We start from the raw sequence: 23027 nt of genomic DNA on the forward strand, positions 1-23027 counted from the left end.
CTTTGTGCTTTAGTGTCATTTTTGCAGAACTCTCAGATAAAGCAGACAGTTACCACTTCAAGGCATATTTTTAATTACAGTCATGTGATTCAAACAGACTAACACGAAGCACCAAAACCACCTTCTAAAAATAAAATAAAGTTTAACCCTGTGCAACAGGGCTGTGACGTGTCCCCTGAAACTTCCAACAGTTGTTAAACACCAAACCCATTCTCTCCATTTGCAATCTTTATAGTACAATCTGTATGCAAAATGTTGCAATAATAATACAAAGTTCAAAAATCAGGTCATCACCATGGTTCATTTTTACTGTAGTGCATGTGTTGTGTTATCAGTGCAGTGCAGCCTACTCGCGGACCTGCAGTTGTTTAATGGTCTCTCCTCCTTTTCCAATCACCAGGCCGACTTTGTTTGCAGGGATCAGGATCTGCTGAATGGAACTGTTGCCGTCCATCTCATTGTGGAAGCCTGGACCATACCTACACTGCTCGATAATCTCGCACAGAAGCCTCTTTGCCTGCCTGGAGGGATAGAGCCAAGAGCAAGACACGGGATTTGTCACTACAACCTGCACAACCACCCCCAAAGAAAACGCTTTGCAGTTGTGAAAGATGAGCTTCAGGTGATTCATTCACTGATCAGCACTTCAAGTGAAAAGAGACTGGAGTTCATGCCCTGAATGACAAAAGGGCACACTTTCCTAATGACATGTGGAGTTCCAGTTAATCTGTCAAAGTTAATGTGAGACTTACTCTATGTTCTCTGGACTGCCAGTCAGCGTGCAGGGTCTGTCCAGCATGCCTCCACTGTCTGCAAGAAAACAGAAAATTAAAGAAACTCATTAAAAAAAAAAAAAATCTTTGCACTTACAAGTAGTTTTGGTTAAGTTTTAGTTTCATGCAATAAAAAAAGATGAATGCATTGCATGTTAGAAAAGGTGAGTTTCATTTTTCAGCAACATATTTCACAAACTTGCAACTTAACATGATAACAAACCACAGCCTGAGATGTGGCGAACACTACATGTCCCACAAACAGTGCTGATAGTTGTGTGAGTAACACTGGAACCAATGTTGGATAAACTATGTGAAGACAATCCTTGGTTTTGTTAATCTAGCTTGAGTGGGGAGGAAAAAACCAAACCAAACCCTCTGTACTAGACTCAAAGACAAAGAATAAATGAATGGCAGAACAAAGACGAGAGCCACAGACAGAGGCTGGAAAATAAAAATGCCAAGTGCCACAAACTGCAGGTTCTCTAAAGTGTAAAGTCCACTTGCGACTGGCTCTTATGTTATGCAATAGGTTACAACCTGGTTTAAAACAAAACAAACAAAAAAAACAAACAAACAACAACCCTGCATTTAGACTTTCTTCCCCTTCCCTAAATGGTAAAAGTTAGCAACACATGTTAAAGTCCAACTTTCACTATCTGGAATCTGACAGTGAAATTTAGCCTGAAGTGTGGAACAGACATCCAGGAAGTCTGCGCTCCAGGATTTGAGTGTTTCTAATATTTTATTAGTCCTTGACTTTGCACTAATTAGCAGGCATGTGAGCTTCAGCTATAGTTTGTGAATGCAGCTTACTAACCAAGTTTGCTAGCCTTAGCAGAAAACCTAGTAATTGATCTTATCACATCATACTTTAAGTCCACAAAAGTACAAGCTTGCTCATGCAAACTTAAAGCATGATAAAAACAAGAAGTTCAGGTAAATATTCTAAATAAAATCCTGAATTCACTATTTTCTTAATCTGTAGGTATGCTGCAAATGCAGAACGGCCTCTGGCAGACACATGAGGCTTCTGCTAGCATAAATTGTATCTTTAAAATACAATCATGAAAAATTAGCAAGTTTGCTCAGACTTAAAAGAAAAAAGATATTAATGAAAGGCTGAAGGTTTGGAGAAACCCAATGTGTCACCAAAACAAAACCAAATAAAACAGAAGATGAGTTTGAAATATATTATATTGTACATTATATATACAATAAATTAAATTTTCATCTTGTGTTTTTTTTTAATGCTTTTTCATCTCGTCAACATTTAATTTATGTCAAACTTCTTTCCATCCACAGTTTGACCCTCAGAGGAAACAACATTCACCATCATCATTTATTGCTGCACACAATAAAAGTGAGTAACGCACACGGCACAGTATTTAAATACAAAATGAAAAGTGACCATGTTATGTGTTATTACATTTGTAATGACCTCACTGCCACCATGTTTTTATATTATGTTTATCTTTATGATTAAACTGGACTTACCTGAAGCAATCTGGATCTTACAACCTGATTCCTGCTGAATTCTTGAGATCTGCTCGCCTCCTTTTCCAATGACTGAGCAAAAAGAGAAATTTCAGCATTTAACTTTTCTCCCCCGCCCCACAATTTAGATTGAGGCCCAGTGCTTTGACCCAAAAACTGAGCAGAATGTCAATACTGATGATTACAGGTCAAATGTTAGGCTACTTACTGAATCCCACCATCTTATCAGGCACTTTGAAGTCTTCTGTTGTAAAAGCCCTGAGAGAAATTGGTACATGATCAATATTCTGCCTTTCTGCCAGAGACATCTTGTACACATCAAAAGAAATAATGCTAATAATAATGCTACAACTAATGACCGTTTTCTATACAATCAACAGAATAACTTCTGAAATTTGGGGCACATCCTGCGAGTCCATCACAGGGCACATAAGTTACTTCATTTTATTTTGTTTGATGCTATAACATTGTGAGGAAGTTACAATTTGAACCAAAAGGTTTGCTTTGACCTATGAGGATCAATTTGAGTACCATATTTGTTTTATTCTTGGACATTAATAGCTTTGCATGACTAACAGTTTAAAATATTATTACCAAGGCTTGGTGTCCACCCACAGTCAGAAACAAATTTTGGCTAACTTTATTGTGAATGGCTGTCGCTCATAAACAGAGGGTTTGAACAGCAGGTGTGTGGAGCTTCTGTGGTTGCAGCCAAATCAGCAGGGGGCTGAGATGACCATACTAGGGAATATCTGCTCACACTGATTACATACAGAGCCAAGAGTAGGACAGAAAAGCTAATAAGCCTGAGCTTTTGACTCACTGAGAAAGGTTTACCACATCATTTTAAACTTTGACCCCATTTAATGTGATCATCCACCACTATATTAATATTTGTATGATGAGATAATCACAAGTCCACGTTAAAATTTCCTTACGTTTTTCTAATTTAATTTACTGTTAAACTATAGCAAAAGTACTTAAAAGCAAAAGCAGCAACAACTTTATGATAACCATGTAAAACTGGGTTCATATTCATCTTTGACAGCACAACAACATACATCATACTGTTAACCACAGACATGAATATGCTTGTATGAGAAAATAAACTGATAAACTGAGTGCACTTCTATGAACACAGGACATATTCAGGTGTTTTCTGCTTACCTTTGATGTACCATTGCACTGAGATGGTTCCCCACTGAGAGAAAAAGAGGGGAAAGCACACCAATTAACATGTGACAAATAATCTGAGATCATGGTTTAAAATACAGCAGATGCACCACAAATATCTGCTGAAGTGATCGCCAGCGAAGCAGCAAAATGAGAAAGAACGAGTCAGTGGTGGAGGGGACGGCTCTGCCAATCCTTCATGTTTGTGGCTGACCTGCAGCAGGGGGCTTTCACCAGCATGGAAATCGGGCCTGCAAGTGTATGAGTGAGTGTTTCAATCAGAGCCGCTCAGAAAGAGAGAGGCAGCAGCCGGGTCAGCGACTGCTGGTCCTGAATTGAATTTTGACAGGTAGCACCAAGCAAGGGTCCTGCAGGGTCACTGGAGGATGTGCTGCCATGGACGTGAACACCTGAGTTGATATCTCGTGGGTTCAATCAATTTTATGGCTGTTTGCACTGATTTCACTTCTTCTGGAAAAGCACTGGGGTTAACGCTTAAGAATGGGACCGCTATGAATATAAACGAGGAAGGTGTGTGTCTCACTCGTACGAGGACAAGACTGGATGATAAAGTCTGAATGCCTCGAGTGCCTGTGTTCTTGTTTGATAATTAACTGCAGTGATACACAGATACAATTTCTGTTATTTCCCTTCCAGACTGCAAGAAAAACCTTGACTGAGAAAAAGCTGAGCACACAGCGATCAAAACAATAACAGTAGCAAATAAACCTAAACCAGAATTGCATACAATTTTCTTATCCGTTCATTCAGGGTGGAACTATCATACAAACAACTGTGACGAGATAAGACGACAAGATAAATGTCTCGCGTTTCCACTTCGGGGATATGAAAGACATCAAATCTTTGTTTTGTGTGCAAGGCATAGAAAAATGCAATGTTTTGTTGTTGTAGTTAAAAATAAATAAAATAAATCACGACACTGCAGTGTCAGGTCCAAGCAGTCCCAAAAACACTTCAGATTACAACAGTTCCTCCTACACAGATGAAATGTACACAGACAGTTTGGCAACTTCTACACAGAACCATGAATACTGAAAAGTGACTGAATGAGAGTCACTCAGAGTTTAGAAAGAATAGCCATTTATTACAATTCAAATTAATAACTCCTTATTTAATATGACCAAATTCAGCTGCTTTTACATGAAAATGTCTCAAAGCTTTAGTGTAGTCTGGTTTCAGATCTCCAATTTGCTGTCCACACGTCTGTTTATTTATAACAGAGCAGATCTCATGATGCTTTCACTGTACATTTTGCGGAAAAACTGTCAATTAGCCAGAGCTCTAGAGGCAAGAGTAAGAACAAAAATGTATTTCTTCTGTGCCAAACCCTGAAAAAAAGATCACGATTACTGATGCGAATTGTACAAGTTATCCAATCACCAAATAACTCAAGAAATGTTGTTTTCCCTCCATCTTAAGCAAGAGATGGAAAAAATAAATAAATAAATAAATCACAAGCACAAGGCATGGCATGTGCTGCAAACATTTGGCCACCGGTGCACTTGAACTGTTATAAACAGTGATTAACTGCTTCTAGCAACTGCTGCCACAGCTTTTTGTTGAAAAGTAACGCCAAAAGGCGATGCCTCATTTTCTCCTTCTGACTGGATAATGATGTTTGTTGGCTAAACTCTGTGGAGCCCAGTATGAAACCGAGTAGGGCTGCCACGATTAGTCGACTATCAAAATTGTCGACGACTAATTTAATAGTCGACGCGTCGTTTGAAGCTTTGTAAGATCCCAAAAGACGCAGGAATAAGTAGTAGGATTTAAGAGTGTAATAACGGACTGAAACAGAAGATGCCAGCACTGCATGTACAAGGATGCCAGCTGCCGTTAAACCCCGAAGAAGAAGTAGCTCTGTCCCAGAATTCATAGCGCAGCCCAGCTCAGTTTCCAACAATGGCGGCAGCTAGTTCATTTTAATATTACTCTTATTATTATTTCTGGGTCACAAAATAAACGTTTAACATATTTTCAGGCGAGAATGTAGCTGTGTAAACCTCAAATATCTGCTCAGTTTATCAAGACACCAGACGTCTGTTACCCACTAGCTCGACAGCTAGCCGGGGGCAAGGCTTACTAGAGCACACCGGACTCCCGGCAAATCGTTTTCAAACCCACCGCGGTCTTTCACTACTCAGGTTAAACATGATATATAAGTCACTTAGATAACTTAAAAAAGGTTACTGTTTGGCTTTTTAGTATTTTATTTGTTCCTGAGTGAATCGGTTTGGCTGAGATCAAAGTTATAGTTTTTGCACAGCTAAATAAACGTCAAGCAGACAACTGATTATTAGAAGTGTGAGATGCTTGAGAATATACTCCGGTGTCCCGTTATATTTTAGATAGCAAGGAGTTTATTAAACTTCACCGAAACAATCTGCAAATTTCATTAAAATTTAATAAACTATCATCTTGTCTTTATTTTTAGTTAGCACATACCTTAAACACTTAAAGCTGTAAGCTAATGATAGTTATACAAGATCAGATGCTGCTGGTGCAATAAGCTGTACGTTTTACATCCAATGGACGCATGATCTGATTAGTCGACTAATCGCAAAAATAATCTGTGACTAGTCGACTATCAAAATAATCGTTTGTGGCAGCCCTAGAACAGAGTTGCACAAACCCTTGCAAGCTAAAAAGGCAAAGAGCCAAGCGTCATGTCAACAATTTTTATTAATCATTAATAATAGAACAGAGCCAAGATTAAGTTCAGTGAGGAAAAGGGACAACACCCAAAACAAACTTCCCTACATCAGTTTAATTTCACTGCATGTTTTCCTTTGGTTATCAACACCACGCCTGCTGCGGCTCTATATCCCAGATTTTGAAAATCGCTCTCCAATAGTGATAAACGCGTCTTGTTTTCATGCAGCAGAATGCCTGTGTAAACATTATGCAAGAGAAGCTGCAGAACCAGAAAACATGATTTTTATGCTGCTAACATATGAACTATACACTCGCTGGCCATTTTGGTAGGTACATATGTTCAAATGCACCTAGATGCAAATGGGCCTCCAAAGGAAAGGTATGATCCATAAGCATAAATTAAGATTTACTAACGTGTGCAGTGATGCGCCAACTTTTGAGGACTCGCAAGCACGTGCTTCAATCCACACCGGAATAAATACTGATCATTATGCACAATTTATTAAGTTCGGCTTCACAAATTAGACAAATTCTCCCTTTCAAAAAGCTTTGTCTGTATACAAATGTTTAAAAATACACTCCCTCACTTACAAAACCTTAAATGTGTGTGCATGAATTGCCTGATAGACACAGATATCATATAACCATGTGGGGTTTTAAAAAATAATTTTACACTGCCAGCGTTGCATAGATCCACAAATGTAAGCTGCGTTCATGTGCTAGTGTAAAACTGGGACGTCTGGGCTAGTCTTGCATTTTTTTTGTTTTATATTTTCCCCAAATAAAGTGGTTGTTTCTTCAGTTCACTACTTATTCAGCTACCAGATCGCAGAGCACCTTTGAGATGTGGTGTTAGTTCATGGATGTGCAGATGACAAATCTGCAGCAGCTGTGAGTGGCCATCATGTCAGTATCAAAATCTCTGAGGAATGTTTTCAGTAACGTTGAATCTCCACCATGATGGATTGTGGCAATTCTGAAGTCAAAAGTGGTTCAAAGTGTATCTAACAAAGGGGCCAGTGAGCGCGTATGTTATAAAATGTGTGGCGTGTGCGCGTATACATCCTGAAGACTCACCTCCATTGTCTAGTGAACGTTTCTGGCCTCCAAAGCCATACATGGAGGGGTCCAAGACTGGAGATGAACTGTTCATATTGGGCATCTGGTCTCCTCCCATCTTGGCTGTCATCTGCGGACAAAACAGCAGATACATGATGATACCCTTTCAACATACACTTCCTTTCCAACACATAATCTTGGGCAACCTTTTATAAGTGTGACACCTCGTCTTTCCTTCTTGCTTGATTTAAAGCATCAGCTCTGGAGCAAAGTTTGGTCTCTCTAGGGTGTTATCTATTTGACAGCTGCAATCTGTGACAGTATATATATTCAAACGACTGATCGATGGTGATGCTTTCCTGGAAACATCTGTCATATTCTGGTTCTCACTAAAGTTTTCAAGCTTTCATCAATAAATCATAAAGATCAGAGTACATTGCAATATCACAACTGACAAGATATGTCACAACAGCTACCTAAAACACAGACAGAGACTCCCAGGTCCTTGGAGCGGAGGCTCAATCCTGTTTGGAGAAGTAGTGAAAGGTTTTGCAAATATGCAAACTGAGAAGACCAAGCAAAATAAGTCTAGGCCGAAACCTTTACCATCACAACTGCATTTTCTTGTAAAAGCCCTAAATTATGCAACAACAAAATATGACTTGATTTGTCGGTTTGCTCTTTAAAAAATTTGTTATGACTTTGATGCTTTTCGTTGGCTTAAAACTGAATCTCTTTCAAAGGGCCGGTTAGCAATTAATTAAAGGACTTACTTTATGTAAAACACACAGTGACTAAACCAAAAAGCAAACAGCAACACAATTTCACTGCAATTATATACAACGCAGGGTTTGACTTAACCAGCGGCCTGACAGCCAGCATAAATGTCAGCTGCTGGTCCAACTGCACTTCCAAAAAACCCAAAGATCAAAAATGATACAGCATTGACAAGCACACTTCATTGTTCAACACCGTTTCACTTCAGCTCTTTGTATGTTGTAACTTCCCACTTCTCTGTGGCTAGCTGGCGGACCAACACCATCACAAGTAAGAGTAGCTCGCTGACCAGGTGACACTGCCTCCTGGTGACAGTAAACAGCTACAACAGATAGAAGAAAGTACAAAGCCGTCATTGGTTGTGCGCAGGACTTTAGTTTGCTACTGATCTCCAAAATTGGAAGGCTGTTGTGGAAAACTTAACGGACACCACAATATCCCCCACACACAAATCATGCAACTTGCAAACAGTTGCAGATTTAACTTTTATCTTTATTTTTTCAGTTTCTTTAAATTATAATATAATTCAGGGAAATCTGGCAAATAAATATAGCACAGGATATCTAAAAAACAAAAAACCATCCCCCCGCCCCCCAAAAAAAAACAAAACAACAAAAACATAACGAAACAATACGCTCAGCTTTGACCAGCACTTGTTTTTAACTTGTTACCAAACAAGCTGTAAGGCTCAGCACTCCACGTTAGCAACGCAACATTTGTTTCACTACCCAGTTTTCTTGTAGTGATGGAAAGTGTTCGAGCCCATCTTTAAAGTACAAGAAGAGTGCAGTTATTTGCTTTAAAGCTCAACTAAAAACTGATTTAAAGCTTTTTCCAAATCAGCCACTTGCCTAAATTAGATGCTTGCAATGATCGACATTTAAATCTTCTTGTGAGCACCGGCTGCATCTTCCATTCCCCCATTATATCTGCAACCTCTCCTTCCATACAAAAGTATTGGATTACAGGAAATTACACTGAATTGACATATGCGCCTGACTGGAATTTCTTCCCCGATATGAAAATATAGTGATGGAAATTAGAGTTTCCCATCACCTTCAGGGACAATTATCCACTTCATGAAGTGAGAGGCCTGCAATGGAAATAAGGAGGCATAAAGGGAAGCAGGTGTGGGGTTGTTTTTTTCCATGGTGATGTGGCATTTAAGTACATGTGTAACAACACAAAAACGCATTTCTGTATTAAAAAGAAATTGAAATGCACATCTTTTCATCTCAGCTGATTTTTTCCCCACATGGAGAGAGGCTGAGCTTTTCGAAAACCCATCTCTACAAAGTCCTAACTTTGCATTTTAGTAACTTTCACTGTGAGAAATCATTTTAAAAGTAAACAAGACAAAGCAGAGATCTTCATTAACCTAAATGTAGTTTCAAATAAAATCAGAAATTCTCCCCTTATGTAGAAGCAACCCAGCTGCAATGATGTGCCATGTGGAAGACTGCTAACTGGTTGATAAGTGGGCCAAAATAGGGAAGGGGGTGACAGCGGAGTTACCAGGAACAGGAGCCATGCAAAACCTATAACCAAGAGTGTACCACACATCGGTCGTACCACATATTTTTGACACTGCCCCTTTCTGACATCAGACGCTCTCTGCAGGTTGATGAGCAGTCTGAAGCTGTCCACAGACGTCCTCCACTGAACTACAATTTCCCAATCAGGCACTCAACACTCACTTTTTGCTCACGTAGAACGGGGTGATGTCAAGCATTGGCATATTGAATTATTGAATTATGGCTCTGTTGCTTTGGGCATGCTAAAATTTAATTTTTGAATAACTGGGGCTAGCATTAGCCAGCCAGATCGGATCATTCAAGTACTCTACAGCCACTGTTAGCCAATAAACACACGTTATGCAAATATCCAGAGAGAACAACGCGGTTGCCTGTACAGTTTTTTAAATTTGTGACAAGCTGACCAATGTGGCAACTAATACGTCTGCTGTATATGAATAAAGTAACTAACACAGACGTTCCCAAAGTGTGGGGCCCGCCCCCTAGGGGGGGCGCAGAGCCATTGCAGGGGGGGCGCGGCATGAAAAGGGAAAAAAAAACAAAAACAACGCTTGGACACTGCTAGCACGGGCGCCCACACAAAGGCAAAGCAGGAGATGAAGCATAGCTGAATATGTTTCCAAACCAACTTCATTCTAAGCCAAAGACTAGAAAATATGGTGAAGCATATCTTCCCTTTGGTTTCACCTGCACAAGTGCCGAGGTAGGTCTCCTTGCAGGATTGGTTTTCCCTTTGTTGGGAGCAGCGCTGGGCTGTTTAAATCATGGACAAACAGTATCCCACATTCTTGATTTGTAGTTCACAAACACTTGTTGTAATGACTAACTACTCCTGACATTTTGGAGATGTTAGCTCTTTATACAGTAAAGTTACAGTGGGATACAAATAACATCAGGCTGATCCTGCCACAATTTGTTCCCGGTTCAAATCACGGACAAACAACGTCCAACAGTTGTTTATGTTTTTGAACCCATTTTGCAGAGGGATTTTTTGAAAAATGTATTGATAGCAATGTTGAATATTATTACACAGAAAAAAACAACTACATGTAAAATAATTACACCGTGATGCCTCTGCCTTTGTAAATGGAGGGACAGTAACTGCATGTATATGTAAGTGTGTAAAACCTGCAGATAGTCAGGTTAACAGTATTTCGTCTCTACCTGCCATTCTGCAATTCATCTCATGTAAACAATAACGTGCACACAGCGTGACGTGAAAAAAGGCACATACCTTTGACATTGCATGACGAACTCTGTATTCCTCGTCCAGTAAACGCAAAAAAGGAGTTTTAAAAAATCTCCATTCTCGGTGATTCGAAACTCCGTTTACGTGTGGACAAAACAGCTGCGTTTTCAAAAATACCCGTGTAGGTGTGGACATAGCGTAAAAGAGTTAGTAGTTTATTTTCTTACTACCTGTAATTTATTGCAGATTACTTGTAATTATTTGCTTAATTGTTTACTAAATGTTTGAGGTGTGAAATAAACCGCAATGGAGCAAAATATGGGTGTGTGTGGTTGGAGGATGTGTTCGTGCGTGCGCGCGCGCGCGTGAGGGGGGGCGCGAACATTTTTCTTGTAAAACAAGGGGGGCCCAGCAAAAAAAGTTTGGGAACCACTGAACTAACAAATGGCTAGCTTGGCTAAGGCTAACTTCTAACTGAAGCTTGTTTAGCCACCTTCATGGTTACTGTTGCTGATGTTTGAGGAAGCTGGTGCCATCTAGGGCTGGGCGATATGGCCTAAAATTCATATCTCGATATTCTTTAGCTGGATGGCGATATATACGATATATATCTCGATATTTTTTAAAGCCATAAAGAAAGAACAAAAAGAGAGTTCTTAGTCAAAGCTGTGTCCCAGACCTCCCATCGGCACTTTTATTAACATACAGCGCAAATGTACATGAAAAAATGACTCAGAAATAAATTACCAGCATTTATTAAATAATAATTCTCCATAAATAAAATAAAACAATGTTTTTGTGCATAACAAAACGCTCACAATTGTGCAGTCAAAATGTAAACTAAAAGACGCTGAGCATAATAACAAAGACAGATTTTGCAGCTGCTCTGTGCCCAAGTTCTACTGCGTGACTGACAGCCTGGAGTTTGAAATCCGCTTCGTAACCGTTTCTCTTAACAGGTGCCATTTGTGGTCCTTATACGAACACAATACGGTAATATTACGTTGAAGAACAGTATGCCTTACGCCGCGAGGCTCCAGACTACGGTAACCATAATGCTCCAACAATCAAGCAGTGTGGCTTCGTAGCTTACCAAAGCATTTTTGACAGATTGCTGAGTGCTGTGTACCACATAAAGGCGGTTCACGGTCAGTAGGCACAACCAGAACTCACACATAAGGCACACTGTCGATTTTTGAGAAAATGAAAGGATTTTAGTGTAAGGTTATAGTCCGAAAAATACGGTATACGAGTTTTGTAAGGCAGTTTGTTTCAGGGCAGGAGACTGGGAGACTTCGCAGTCTGGGATACAGCACGCAGTTTCACACACTCTTCATTTTGCACTTTATGGCGCTGTAAATGGTGAAAATACTAGTAGTGCTAGCTGCACAGCATCAACACGTTAACCGCTAATGCTAACCGCAAGGCTAACGCATTGACGCCGTGCAGCCCCACATACGGGGCGATCCGCGTTAACGGAGATTTGCCGTGTTAATACAGTTATGGCGTTAGGGCTGTGCGATATGATCAAAATCTCATATCCCGATATAAAACCTCTATTGTCCCGATAACGATATAAATCACAAAAGATTTTATATTTTCTGTAAATTCTGTGAATCTCAGGTAGGTGAAGTGTTTCCAGCTGGGCGTCGTGTAGCTGGAGTCGAGTGTTGTAACCGATGCATGAAACTATACATTATTAGACATAAGTTGTAACGGCCGCCGTTTTCTTTGTGAGTATTTATTTCACGGCGTGCTGCGGGGAAAAGCCTGTTCTAACGTTTGAGTCTAAGGTTTATTTCTTAGCACCTGACGACTCTTTTTTTGCTTCTCATCCATCAATACTCTGCATCTTTCACGTGATTCTGTTTATTTTGAAAAGTCTCAACAGGATCTTGAGCTTTATTGTGAAAGGTAGTATGTGGAAAATAAACAAGCGGACATGCGATGGTTTTTTACCATCGTTGTTGTTAACGACAACGCATAAAAACAGGCGCTTGTCCGTCTGTAGTGTGGTTATATTAAATATAAGAGAAAGAGAGAACTTTAAGAAATTAATATAGCCACTACAGTGACCATCAAAACGATGAAAAAAATATTGCCGTAAAGAGTTTATTTTGCGACACCACGAAACAAACGATAGCGTAAAATGAAACGATAGACGTTTTTATATCGTCATCTGATATATATCGTTATATCGAACAGCCCTATATGGCGTTAACGTCATTTTAACGAAAGTAACGCTGCAGCACTAAAATAGTAATCTCCAAATGTTTACTTTTTAACCGACCAGCTCCTCTTTGATAGCTGCCGTGTCCATCTTGTCGTTACCTGCAGGTGAAACGATGGGGGAGGGGGAGTTGTGCTCAGTGAAGGAGAGAGACGAGGCACAGTAACGCAGCGTAGAGACAAAAGAGGCAAACTTGCGGCTCCACAAGTATAATTATAATGTAACAGACTATATCGATATAAACGATATCAGCACATCTCTTATCTCGTATAAAAATATATCGATATATTTAAAAACTCAATATATCGCCCAGTCCTTGTGCCATCATCATAGCGGCACTAGCAGACTGCTAAATAACTACATACTTCAAAAAATTTAATATTTATCCAGCATAAATTAAGGCAATTTAAACACCAGCAATTGCCACATGCTGCATTTATACAGGAGCTGACTCAAACCTTATTGTAAACGTAGAAAAGCTTCAAGTTTATCATCTTGTCCACATCAGTCTATATGCATTTGCTCGAATTTGTTCTCAACACTGCGGATACTCTCAGTTAAGCTACTGTTCCCCTGCTGCTCTGTGCTGCCTGAATGAATGTGAATTAGACTAGCAATTTAATGTGATTTGTTGTTGTTATGGCTCAAGACCATTTAATAAAAGCAGAAAATAGGAAATGTACTGCTGAGCCATTTCGGCTCCAAGATTTAAATGTCAGTCACTTTCAGCAGCTGCTCCCAAGCAGGGACAAACAGGTACTAGCTTTAGCTGCATCAGAGGGAACATAAACGACACAACAGAGTAAGAAAAAACAAAACAAAAAAACAAACCGTACAACACTAATGCCACATCAATGTCACATGATGCACAAAAAAAACAAAACAAAACAGAAAACGATGGGATGACTTCTCTTTTCTGTCAGGTATGTGGTGCCACTTAAGGGAACTAGTGTAGCGAGTCAAATCTGCAATTTAGGACCAGCCACAAACAAAATGTGGCAGAGACAAACAGATTATTGGTGCTTCATTCAACTGTTTATGGCTCTCTGCAATTAATCACACAGTCAAATCTTTTCTTTCATATCTGTTAAGCTACATGTACACGGTCTACTTCTGGATTCTAACAGAAAGATGGCAATAATTTAGTCTGTGGTTTCAAAATAGTGGTCGTATGCTAATAGTTAAATAATCCCTGTATTTTTGAGGAGCTGTGTGAAACTTAACCACTTAAGCCCCACGCCCCCGGTACCGGGGGCAAAAAGGAGGAGATCACGTTTAATCGGTTATAACGCGGGTTGAGAAATATAAGTCCAGACATGTGTGGTATCCACAGAAAACTCAGAATCTCAGCTAAAATGTCATATAAACCATTTCTACAACCACCAAACACACCGAAAACAAGCCGTGATTAAACGAGCAGTTACGTAAATGCGCAGAAGTCCGCTAAACAAACAAAACCGAACCAGAAATTCTTCAGACTTTGTGTAACCAGCTAAAGATACGCTGGTTAGCTTCCAGGGCTATCACTGACTCCACACACCAAGTTTCACCACGATCAGACCAAAATTCACTGAATGAGCCGCAAAAGAAGACCACAAAAACACACAGCGGCGCAAATGCGCTAAGACAGAAATTGGCTTACCTTTCTGATTTCCTCCGGTATTTTCGCTGGTAGCCGGTAGCCACGTGACAAACAGTAGTTGCCATGCCTACCTAGGGCATCAGAGCAGTTTTCCGTCAACAACCTCCATTTTAGACCCACCTACAGACACGTGACTGAACAGACGCCACATGCAGTAAATTTGGGCCCACGTGGGTTTTGGCATCACAACGTCTGATTGGTTGAAGTGACATGAACGTGGCATCGTTACTATGAATCTATTGGCTCAAACGATTAAAAAGAGGTGTCAATCATGCAAATTGACCAAAAGAAACCAAAGTTACAGCCCCTCGGAGTTTAAAGGGCCAGAGGCCAATCAAATGCTCTATGCGCACGGCAGAAAAGGGCCATTACCATGTAAATGTGTGGTTAATTCTTCAAAAATATATTTTAAAAAAAGCATGTTTAGGCCTGTTAATAAAATTTATTAATTTCTGCTCTTTAATACCTAAAAAAAATCAACTGGCATGGTGTCCAATTGTGTGCCAAAATTGGACATTTTTGTACAACGTCTGGATATTCATGTCTTGACAGGGCTGTAATTTTTCACTGTTTCACTTTAGAAACATGAATCTTTGCACAGATGATGTTTATATGTTGGTTACTGAATTTCTGGAACCAAATGTGATCTGAGGCATATTTTTCAAAGGGTTATATGCTAAAAATTAAAAAAAATAATTAGGCGAGGATAAAATCTACTTACTTTTTCTGTGTTCCAGTCTCAGTAACTTTGACACAGTAATATCTGCTTCAATATTTACACCTCTGATGAAATTTCCCAAGTGTTAGCTTTATTTTGATACCAAGATTGTAAGGACAGAGTTTGTAATTGCAGAGAAATAATCAATTAAATTTGGGCATAACATTTTCGAGCAGGAAGCTCAGAAACCCCCTTGGGGCTTAAGAGGTTAAGTATTTTAAATGTGCCTGAAATATGGGTTACTTTGTGGCATGTACATTGTAGCAAACAGAGGATCAGATTAGTGTAGCTTAGCACATGGCCTTAGTTGCTTGGTTATATTCCAGTATATTGAGAAACTGGTGACATACATCCACCTTTAAAACAAACACCAAAACATCAAAATAGTGCTAACTGGTGCAGTTATGCACAGTTTTCAACATTTTACTCAGTTCCACTGGGTCATTTGCAACTTTCGTTCACAGAAACCTAGAGGGACATTGGCTGCATTGCTAGCGATGTTGTAACATTTTCAAACCGGTAACTCTTGTTGTACATTAAAAGAATCTTACCACGGTACAAGAAATCTCTGTTTCTTTGTGTGCCAGTGACTAACTGTGCCAAGCTTGGTGTTGAGCAACTGCGCTTGATACAGGTATGTCTTAAGCTGAAGGTTTTTATCTACAGATTATCTTATGACAACAAATTGCCTAGCAACCACCTGGCAATAAGCTAAAATGGCCTATGTTTTTCCATTCATATACCTGTAACACCTTTAATTAAAAAAAAAAAATTACATAATTTCTTTTATGACAACATTTTCATATTCACAAAAATTCAATTATGAGTAATATACGAAAGCAGGAATTAGGGCTGTGTGATATGACCAAAATCTCATATCCCGATATAAGACATTTATCGTCCTGACAACGATATATATCACAAAAATTTTACATTTTCTGTAAATTCTGTGAATCTCGGGCAACTCTACTTGAGTGAAGTGTTAATGTATGTATGGGCGTCGTGTACCTGGGGTTGAGTGTTACATAAGTAAAAACGGCCGCAATTTTCTTTGTATTTATTACACGGCGTGTTCTAAGGTCTATTTTTTAGCACTTGACGGCTCTTTTTAGCTTCTCATCCGTAAACACTATTTCACGTGATTCCGTTTATTTTGAAAAATGTCAACCGGATCTTCAGCTTTATTGTGAAAGGTTTATGTGGAAAATAAACAACCGGATGGCGGAGTCACGCAATGGCTTTACCGTCGTTGTTGCTAACGACAATGCATAAAAACAGTCGCTTGTCTGTCCGTAGTGTGGTTATATTAAATATAAGATAAAGAGAGAACTTTAAGAAATTCTACAGTGACCATCAAAACGATGAAAAAAATATTTTGCAACACCACGAAACAAACGATAGCATAAAATGAAACGATAGACGTTTTCATATCGTCATCTGATATTTATCGTTATATTGAACAGCCCTAGCAGGAATTATACTTTACATGTCCACAAGTCCACTAGTGATGTAAATTTCATCAATGTACTGTTAGCGCGAGGACCCCTATAGATGTCCGTGTGCCAGCCGGTTTCTTTTGCCCGTGTGAACTCGCACGCAGAGAATTTACGTTACAATGCACCAACTACGCAGGCTCCCCAGGTGGCGGAGTTTAAGTGTATGTCAAAGTATAACAGGAATGATTATTCTGCCATCGGGTCCCCAGCTGTCCATGTCTGCAACCGAGTATAATCTAGGCTTAAGATGCCATAAAGTTGCCAAGCAACGATGTAGCAACGGGATAAAAAAACAAAACAAAACCATTTTTTAATCCTTTATGCACCTACACCACCTAAAGGAAACGATCCTATTGTTTTAGTTTCAGGACAACATCTCTTTTCTATCCACAAAAGCTAAATTATACATGATATAACATTGCCCTGTTGCTGATAACCCACTTAGAAAAGGTCTAAAATGGCCCATTACTTGTATGCATGCATCTATAACACCTTATAGAAGCATTTTAATTGTATTTTCACAGCCAACAGCATGAATTGGCAAAACAATATACCAGCATGTGGACATACTAAAAGCTACTTTTAGCTACTTCCTTTTTATAAGGGGGCTCCACAGTGGGTAGCTCCATACGTTTCATGTGGCAGATTTTTTCTTTGTTTTTGTTTTTATATTGCCCTTCCAGAGAAAACCTTGGGATCAGCACAAGGATTTCTCACTTGTGAGGTGACTGTTCAGACCAGTACGCTACAAAGCCACTCAAAGGTGTACTAGTAACAATAGTACATTTAACCAAGTAGTATTGTTAATGTTGACAACGGCAACAACCCTGGTTGACTGGCCACATGCAAGCCCAAGTCCACAGGCAACAAAAGTTGAATAAACAATGGAAATACAAGGAAAACCTTCACAATGGAAATGTTCTTCGGGGAGACAATAATGTGACAAAGCAGCTGCAGAAGTGACAAGCTAACAGCATAGTTGTACTAACAGCATAGTTGTACTAACAGCATAGTTGTACTAACAGCACAGTTGTACTAACAGCATTATAAAAATCATGCAATCAAAATGCACATTACTTTGCATCTTTTCCCCCCACAACACCAATAAATCCTCGGTTTCTTTAAGCGTATTTAGTTTGTTTTAGTTTCTGCTGCTGTTCCGTCACATTAACGTCTCCCCAAAAGCACTTCGTAGTGCTCTAGTCAACTTCTGTAACACACATCAAACTTTAGTTATGTACACACTGGAAGTGATTTGCAGTGATGTGGTGACCAGAGACTATAGAATGTGAATGACATAAGATTTGATGAAGCAACTATGGGCAAAATAACTGCGGGCAAGGGGGGAATGGGCACGACCTGAGATCAACAGTTCTCAACTTCCAGATGAGTAACTGAAGCAACCGACTGACGTATGACCTGGTAGTGGGTCACCTAGGCACCAGAGCCTGGAATGTCTACAACTGACCAGCCATCAGCTTCAAAGCAATGTGCGACGAGTGAATAGCTTTCGGTGTCTATGCAGCTTTAAAAAGGGGTAATCCAGGTTCATCTGATTTGTGTTGTATGTGGTGTCTACATGTACGCAAGCTTAAAGTACTTCTTAAAAATTTTTTTTTTATAAATGTAAAGGATAATGCAAAATTCTGAGAGGAAAGCCAACAAAATTAAATTGACCTATATTAGTATATTTTGAGAAAAAAAATGCATTGGGCTGCTGTGGAAATTGCACATATTTGAGTGCACAACTTTGGTGGTTAAGATATTCAGGTGGGGTTTATAATTCACGGGGGTTGGAGGGGGGCACAGTAGTAGCTATAGAGTAAAGTCCAGTTTGCACACTATAAGTGTTTTTAGTTAAGCCTGCAGCAAAGAGCGAGCTCCATGTGATCAACTTATTGATAGCTTGCTCCAGTGACCATGTCTGCAACGGTCACAAAAAGACACCGGACAGCATCTCTGACGAAACTGCATTTTATTTTAATTATTATTTTTCAAGGAGCAATGGAAAAATCCAGTGTACATAACAGGAGTAGTGGAGGGGGGCTTATTTCAACAGATGACGTTACGTTACATGGCCTAACTCCAACGCTGCGTGCGAGGACACACTACCACAAACGCTAGCTAGCTAACACGAGCTGTAGTAACTTGCTCGATTGTGTTTTTATGTCCAACACACGCCGCATGTTTCACATGGAAGAGTTAATAAATTACAAGCGTAACAAACGAGGTAGTTTAATCGTTGGTGATGCATTCAGTTACTCACTAAGCTTTGATGATGCCTCTTTAAAGCTGTCTCACTGAAGCTAACTTAACATTGTAATCTAACAAGTTAGCCCGTAGAGAGAGTTTAGCCGTATTGGGCTTCAAGTCTTGACTAAATGTTAGCTTCAGTCACGTGGTGTCGAGCTGCAGGGTATTCAACTTGTGTTAGTCAGCTAGCAAGCCAAGCTAACTGCAACTTCTGAGAGTTGACAACAGGTTGCAGTGGACTCACTTAACTTCCTAAAGTAGCACAAACTTCGACACCTCAATAAGGCGTCGTGTCTTGTGACAAACATGTCCTTATGGGTCGTTTTCACCGCGTTGACGCTGAATAAAAGCGTTTTCTGCTCTCTATAAACTCTAATCTGTCCGCTCAGCTATGCCGTCTCGGCTATTTAATGTTAGCTTGCCAGCTCGCAGTGTGCAAAAGGGGTGTTTATAGTTTAGGATCTGGGATGCCCCAACCAAAGTCTCGGTCTGCTCCGCCCGCAAACACGTTGTCTACGGTGCGAAAGCGTCTCTCTCGTGTTCGCTGAAGAGCATTTTACCTGTCGGACCCGGCGTATCGTGTCTGCGAAGTCATCTTTCGTTCCGGGCTGAGCCACCGAGGCCTGTCCCTGAACCAGCTCCGCCATCATCATCATCCGCCTCGGCAGCTGAGAGCCGCACTTAAAAAAAAAAAGCACACGTGCCAAACCAAAGCACCGCGAGCCAGATGATCTCGCGAGTTGACCGTAGAACACATGGCATGTAGGACATAGGGAAGAAAAACACAGTCATTACAACTATAGAGGAAAATTTTACTGCACACATTAATGATATTATGTATTTGAAGAATCATATGCACTTAGTCAAAAAATTATTTTGTGTATTTCTTTGTTCAGTCGAATTCTCTCTCGCTCTCGCTATATATATATATCACTCAGAGGTCAGTGTTATATCTGTGGCAGCTTGTTTCTGCCACTAAAATAAACAAACAAAAATAACTATTCATAAGTCAAAATTGAAAATTCACTTTCAAGAATTTCTGACTTATTTTGAGATAATTACCTAAAATTTGGCTGCTTATTTTTCAGTGGTGGAAACAAACTTAAAACGGATATCATAAATTTGGTTGGCTAATATCAAAGACCAAAACTATGTAAATCCAAAATAAATAAATAAATGCAATTAGGAAAAAATGAACAGCAAAGGAAAATAGTGTAATTTAATAAATTAATGAGAAAAATGTAATTAAAAACAGGATATGACAAATGATATTTTTAAAATCTGTGCATTTAATGTTATTTATTGAGATGCTATCTCTCTCTATGTCTATTTCTTTATTTGTCTGTGGTACTCTCACTCTGAGAGTTTTGGTCTTTCACTGCTTATCAGCTTCAAACACAAATGTATTCATATTATACGTATACAAATCAGAGAAAGAGAGACATTTTTCATGTCAGGGAAAATTTGGACACTTTCTTACTTACTAAAAGGATAAACATAAACATATATGAATGTACATATTCACATATATGGATAAACATATATGTCAATTGTTGGCAGCTTATTCTTATGCCAGTAGACTAAGAAAGGCAAAATAAATGCATACCTTTAAAAGCAAAAAATACCTTTTTGAAAACAAAACAAGTCTAAGTAAAACATCAACTTTTAATTACACATAATTATACATAATGAACTTTATTTTTGGATTTAATGATGGTCCACACATTACATGTTTGAGCTGAAAATGCAAAGCCTTAACATACAGTTTGCGGATTCCTCGAGCCACATATGTTTCAATCTTTTCTTTCTTTTTTTACTATTTATAGTCACATTTCACTGTCTGACAGGATGAAAAAAAAATCCCATCTCATGCAACAAAATGAAAACCTGCACATGTGGAAACATCTATATCATTGCACATCTGGAAAACGCCAGCAGCAATACAGAAGAGTAAAATTGCTGCAAATTTCCAAAATGTTTATGCAAAACAGTTCGTTCTCCATAAATTGTATCCAAACCTCAGACAAGTTGACCACTGAGGACTGATATTAATATGTGGTCCAGCAGAGCAGATGCAGTTAAGAGTTTCTGGAGATTTCTTTGGAGTCGTCTTGATGAGGATTTTCTTCATTCTTCAAGTTTTCTTCAAGTCTAATCTGTCTGGTCAATTGTGTGGAAGTTTCTGTTGCCCACAACTGATCCTCATAAGTCTGTTAAGATGCTGCTTCTTAAACACTTAAATATGTTTTCCTCTTATATGTAGCAAGTTCATGCAGCTGCTCTAATTTGAGACATGGAGAGTGGCATGCCGTGTCTTACAGACGTAACTACATATATCAGTTTCCTTTCCTCGTCGGCCCCCGGGCATGTTATCACTCCCAGAAAAGAAGCAGAGAAATTAAATGGCAGCTGAGCGCTGTTCCCAGACCAGCACCTCTAAATGAAGACCTCCAATCTAGCAGGACTGAAGTCTGATCTGGGCGACTAACATATTGCAACCATGTGCTGTGCTGCCAATGTATTCAAACCCGGAGGTGGCTGGGAAATCAAAGACACAGTCAGGTGGTTTTCTTCATATACAGCCAGACGATGCATTCATGAGAATGGACTCAATCACACTCATACAATTTGTATAAAATCAACCCACCATCTGGTTAAATGGCCTAGTAGTAAGCAAAGGCAGTTAAGGCAGGTGTGGGTCTCTGGAGTGCTGCCAATCAAGCAGCGGGAACTGACCAAGTGTGTGTTTATGTGTGTGGAGCTGTGGTTACCGTAGCAGGCTGATCAAGTGTCACACAGACACAGCTTCCTCCCTGTCATTGTCTGGCAGAGAATAGATGCTTGTTCCCAGGGTTCACTGTGGTAAAACTGCTGGGCCACTCGCCAGCGAAATGCCTTTGAGCACAAACTCAGCCAAGCTTTTGGTCTCTCAAGAATAAAAGGTTGTTTTTTAAGTATCATCAGTTGAAGCTGAGTAGCTGATCTTTTTTCTTTTTGTCCTTTTCATGCTCATTTCAGTGAAGTCAAAATTTGATGTTTTCTGCGGTCAGGCAAGTGGAACACATGCAGAGGTGGACAACTGAGCATTTAGGAAAAAGGAGCATCAATATTGGCACACTTACTCTTTTTGACTACTGAGCTTTTACCTCCTCCTCTTTTCTCTCCAATCTCAAAAGAACAGGCAATATGAGACTGTAATTGCTTTATAATTGCCATAGTTCTGCTATGGGCATAAATTTCTAAAGGCTGGATGCAAGACATGGTTTAGAGTTTCATCCAGAGGTCTCAGAGGTATTCCAGCATGGCTTTCATTCAGGAAGACATTGTTCATGCAGCAGGAAGCAGTAAATAAACCTTGGCTCTGAAGCGTTAATGATTTTCATATCTGAAAAAAAATGAGGGCCACATCTTGTGAATTATTTCCACAACCAATTTCCAAAATAGCTGTTCTTAAATTTCAGACGTAATAAATATGTTGGGTTTTTTGTATTATCCATATCATGCATTCACTCAAATTTTGGCAATTTTGTAATTTTTGTATGTTGCATAATTAGTTTCTTTCACTTTTTCCTTCTCTGTAAGGAGTTTGCAACAAACACTATGACCCTAAACACATTCTTTCTGTTGTTTCACTCTAGTGCATCGTCCATATACGAACATTGCATAAGAATAAAAAGAGAGTAACATAAATTCATCAATTCACAGTTACTTGCATAAATAGTAGTATGAGTAAATAAGTAAGAAAGTAACTATAGTAACTATGTATAGAGTGTCTTTCATAGGCAAAAAAAACCAAACCCTTAAATAAAAACCTTAATTTATACTTACTTTAATAAGTGAAGGAGAGGAAGGAGTAATTATGTAAAGTTTAATTACAGAGTGCTTTTCACAGACATGTTACATTTTCTGATCACACATAGCCTTTGAACCCTAAACAGCAATCCTACTGAAACAAAATGTCTACATCTAAAAATACTTCTCCTGTGTAGTAATACTAACATCACATTAC

The 23027-nt window shown here is 39.3% G+C and overlaps 1 protein-coding gene across 1 annotated transcript in view; it reads right to left on the reverse strand.

Annotated features, from left to right (window-relative positions):
• The window catches only part of fubp3 (far upstream element (FUSE) binding protein 3), a 30366-nt gene extending 10645 nt beyond the window's left edge, over window positions 1–19721 (reverse strand). The window contains exons 1-7 of the mRNA XM_087843730.1: window positions 19579–19721; window positions 7197–7308; window positions 3438–3471; window positions 2479–2528; window positions 2271–2342; window positions 753–810; window positions 359–521 (exon numbers count right to left, since the gene is read on the reverse strand). Of these exons, the coding sequence (XP_087699856.1) occupies window positions 359–521; window positions 753–810; window positions 2271–2342; window positions 2479–2528; window positions 3438–3471; window positions 7197–7308; window positions 19579–19674 (585 nt within the window). The 5' untranslated portion in view covers window positions 19675–19721. The remainder of the gene's footprint in view (window positions 1–358; window positions 522–752; window positions 811–2270; window positions 2343–2478; window positions 2529–3437; window positions 3472–7196; window positions 7309–19578) is intronic.
• Window positions 19722–23027: the final 3306 nt, after the last annotated feature.

Source organism: Neolamprologus brichardi, chromosome 7 (genome assembly GCF_056152115.1).
Source record: "Neolamprologus brichardi isolate AB-2024 chromosome 7, ASM5615211v1, whole genome shotgun sequence".
NCBI classification, from domain to species: Eukaryota; Metazoa; Chordata; class Actinopteri; order Cichliformes; family Cichlidae; genus Neolamprologus; species Neolamprologus brichardi.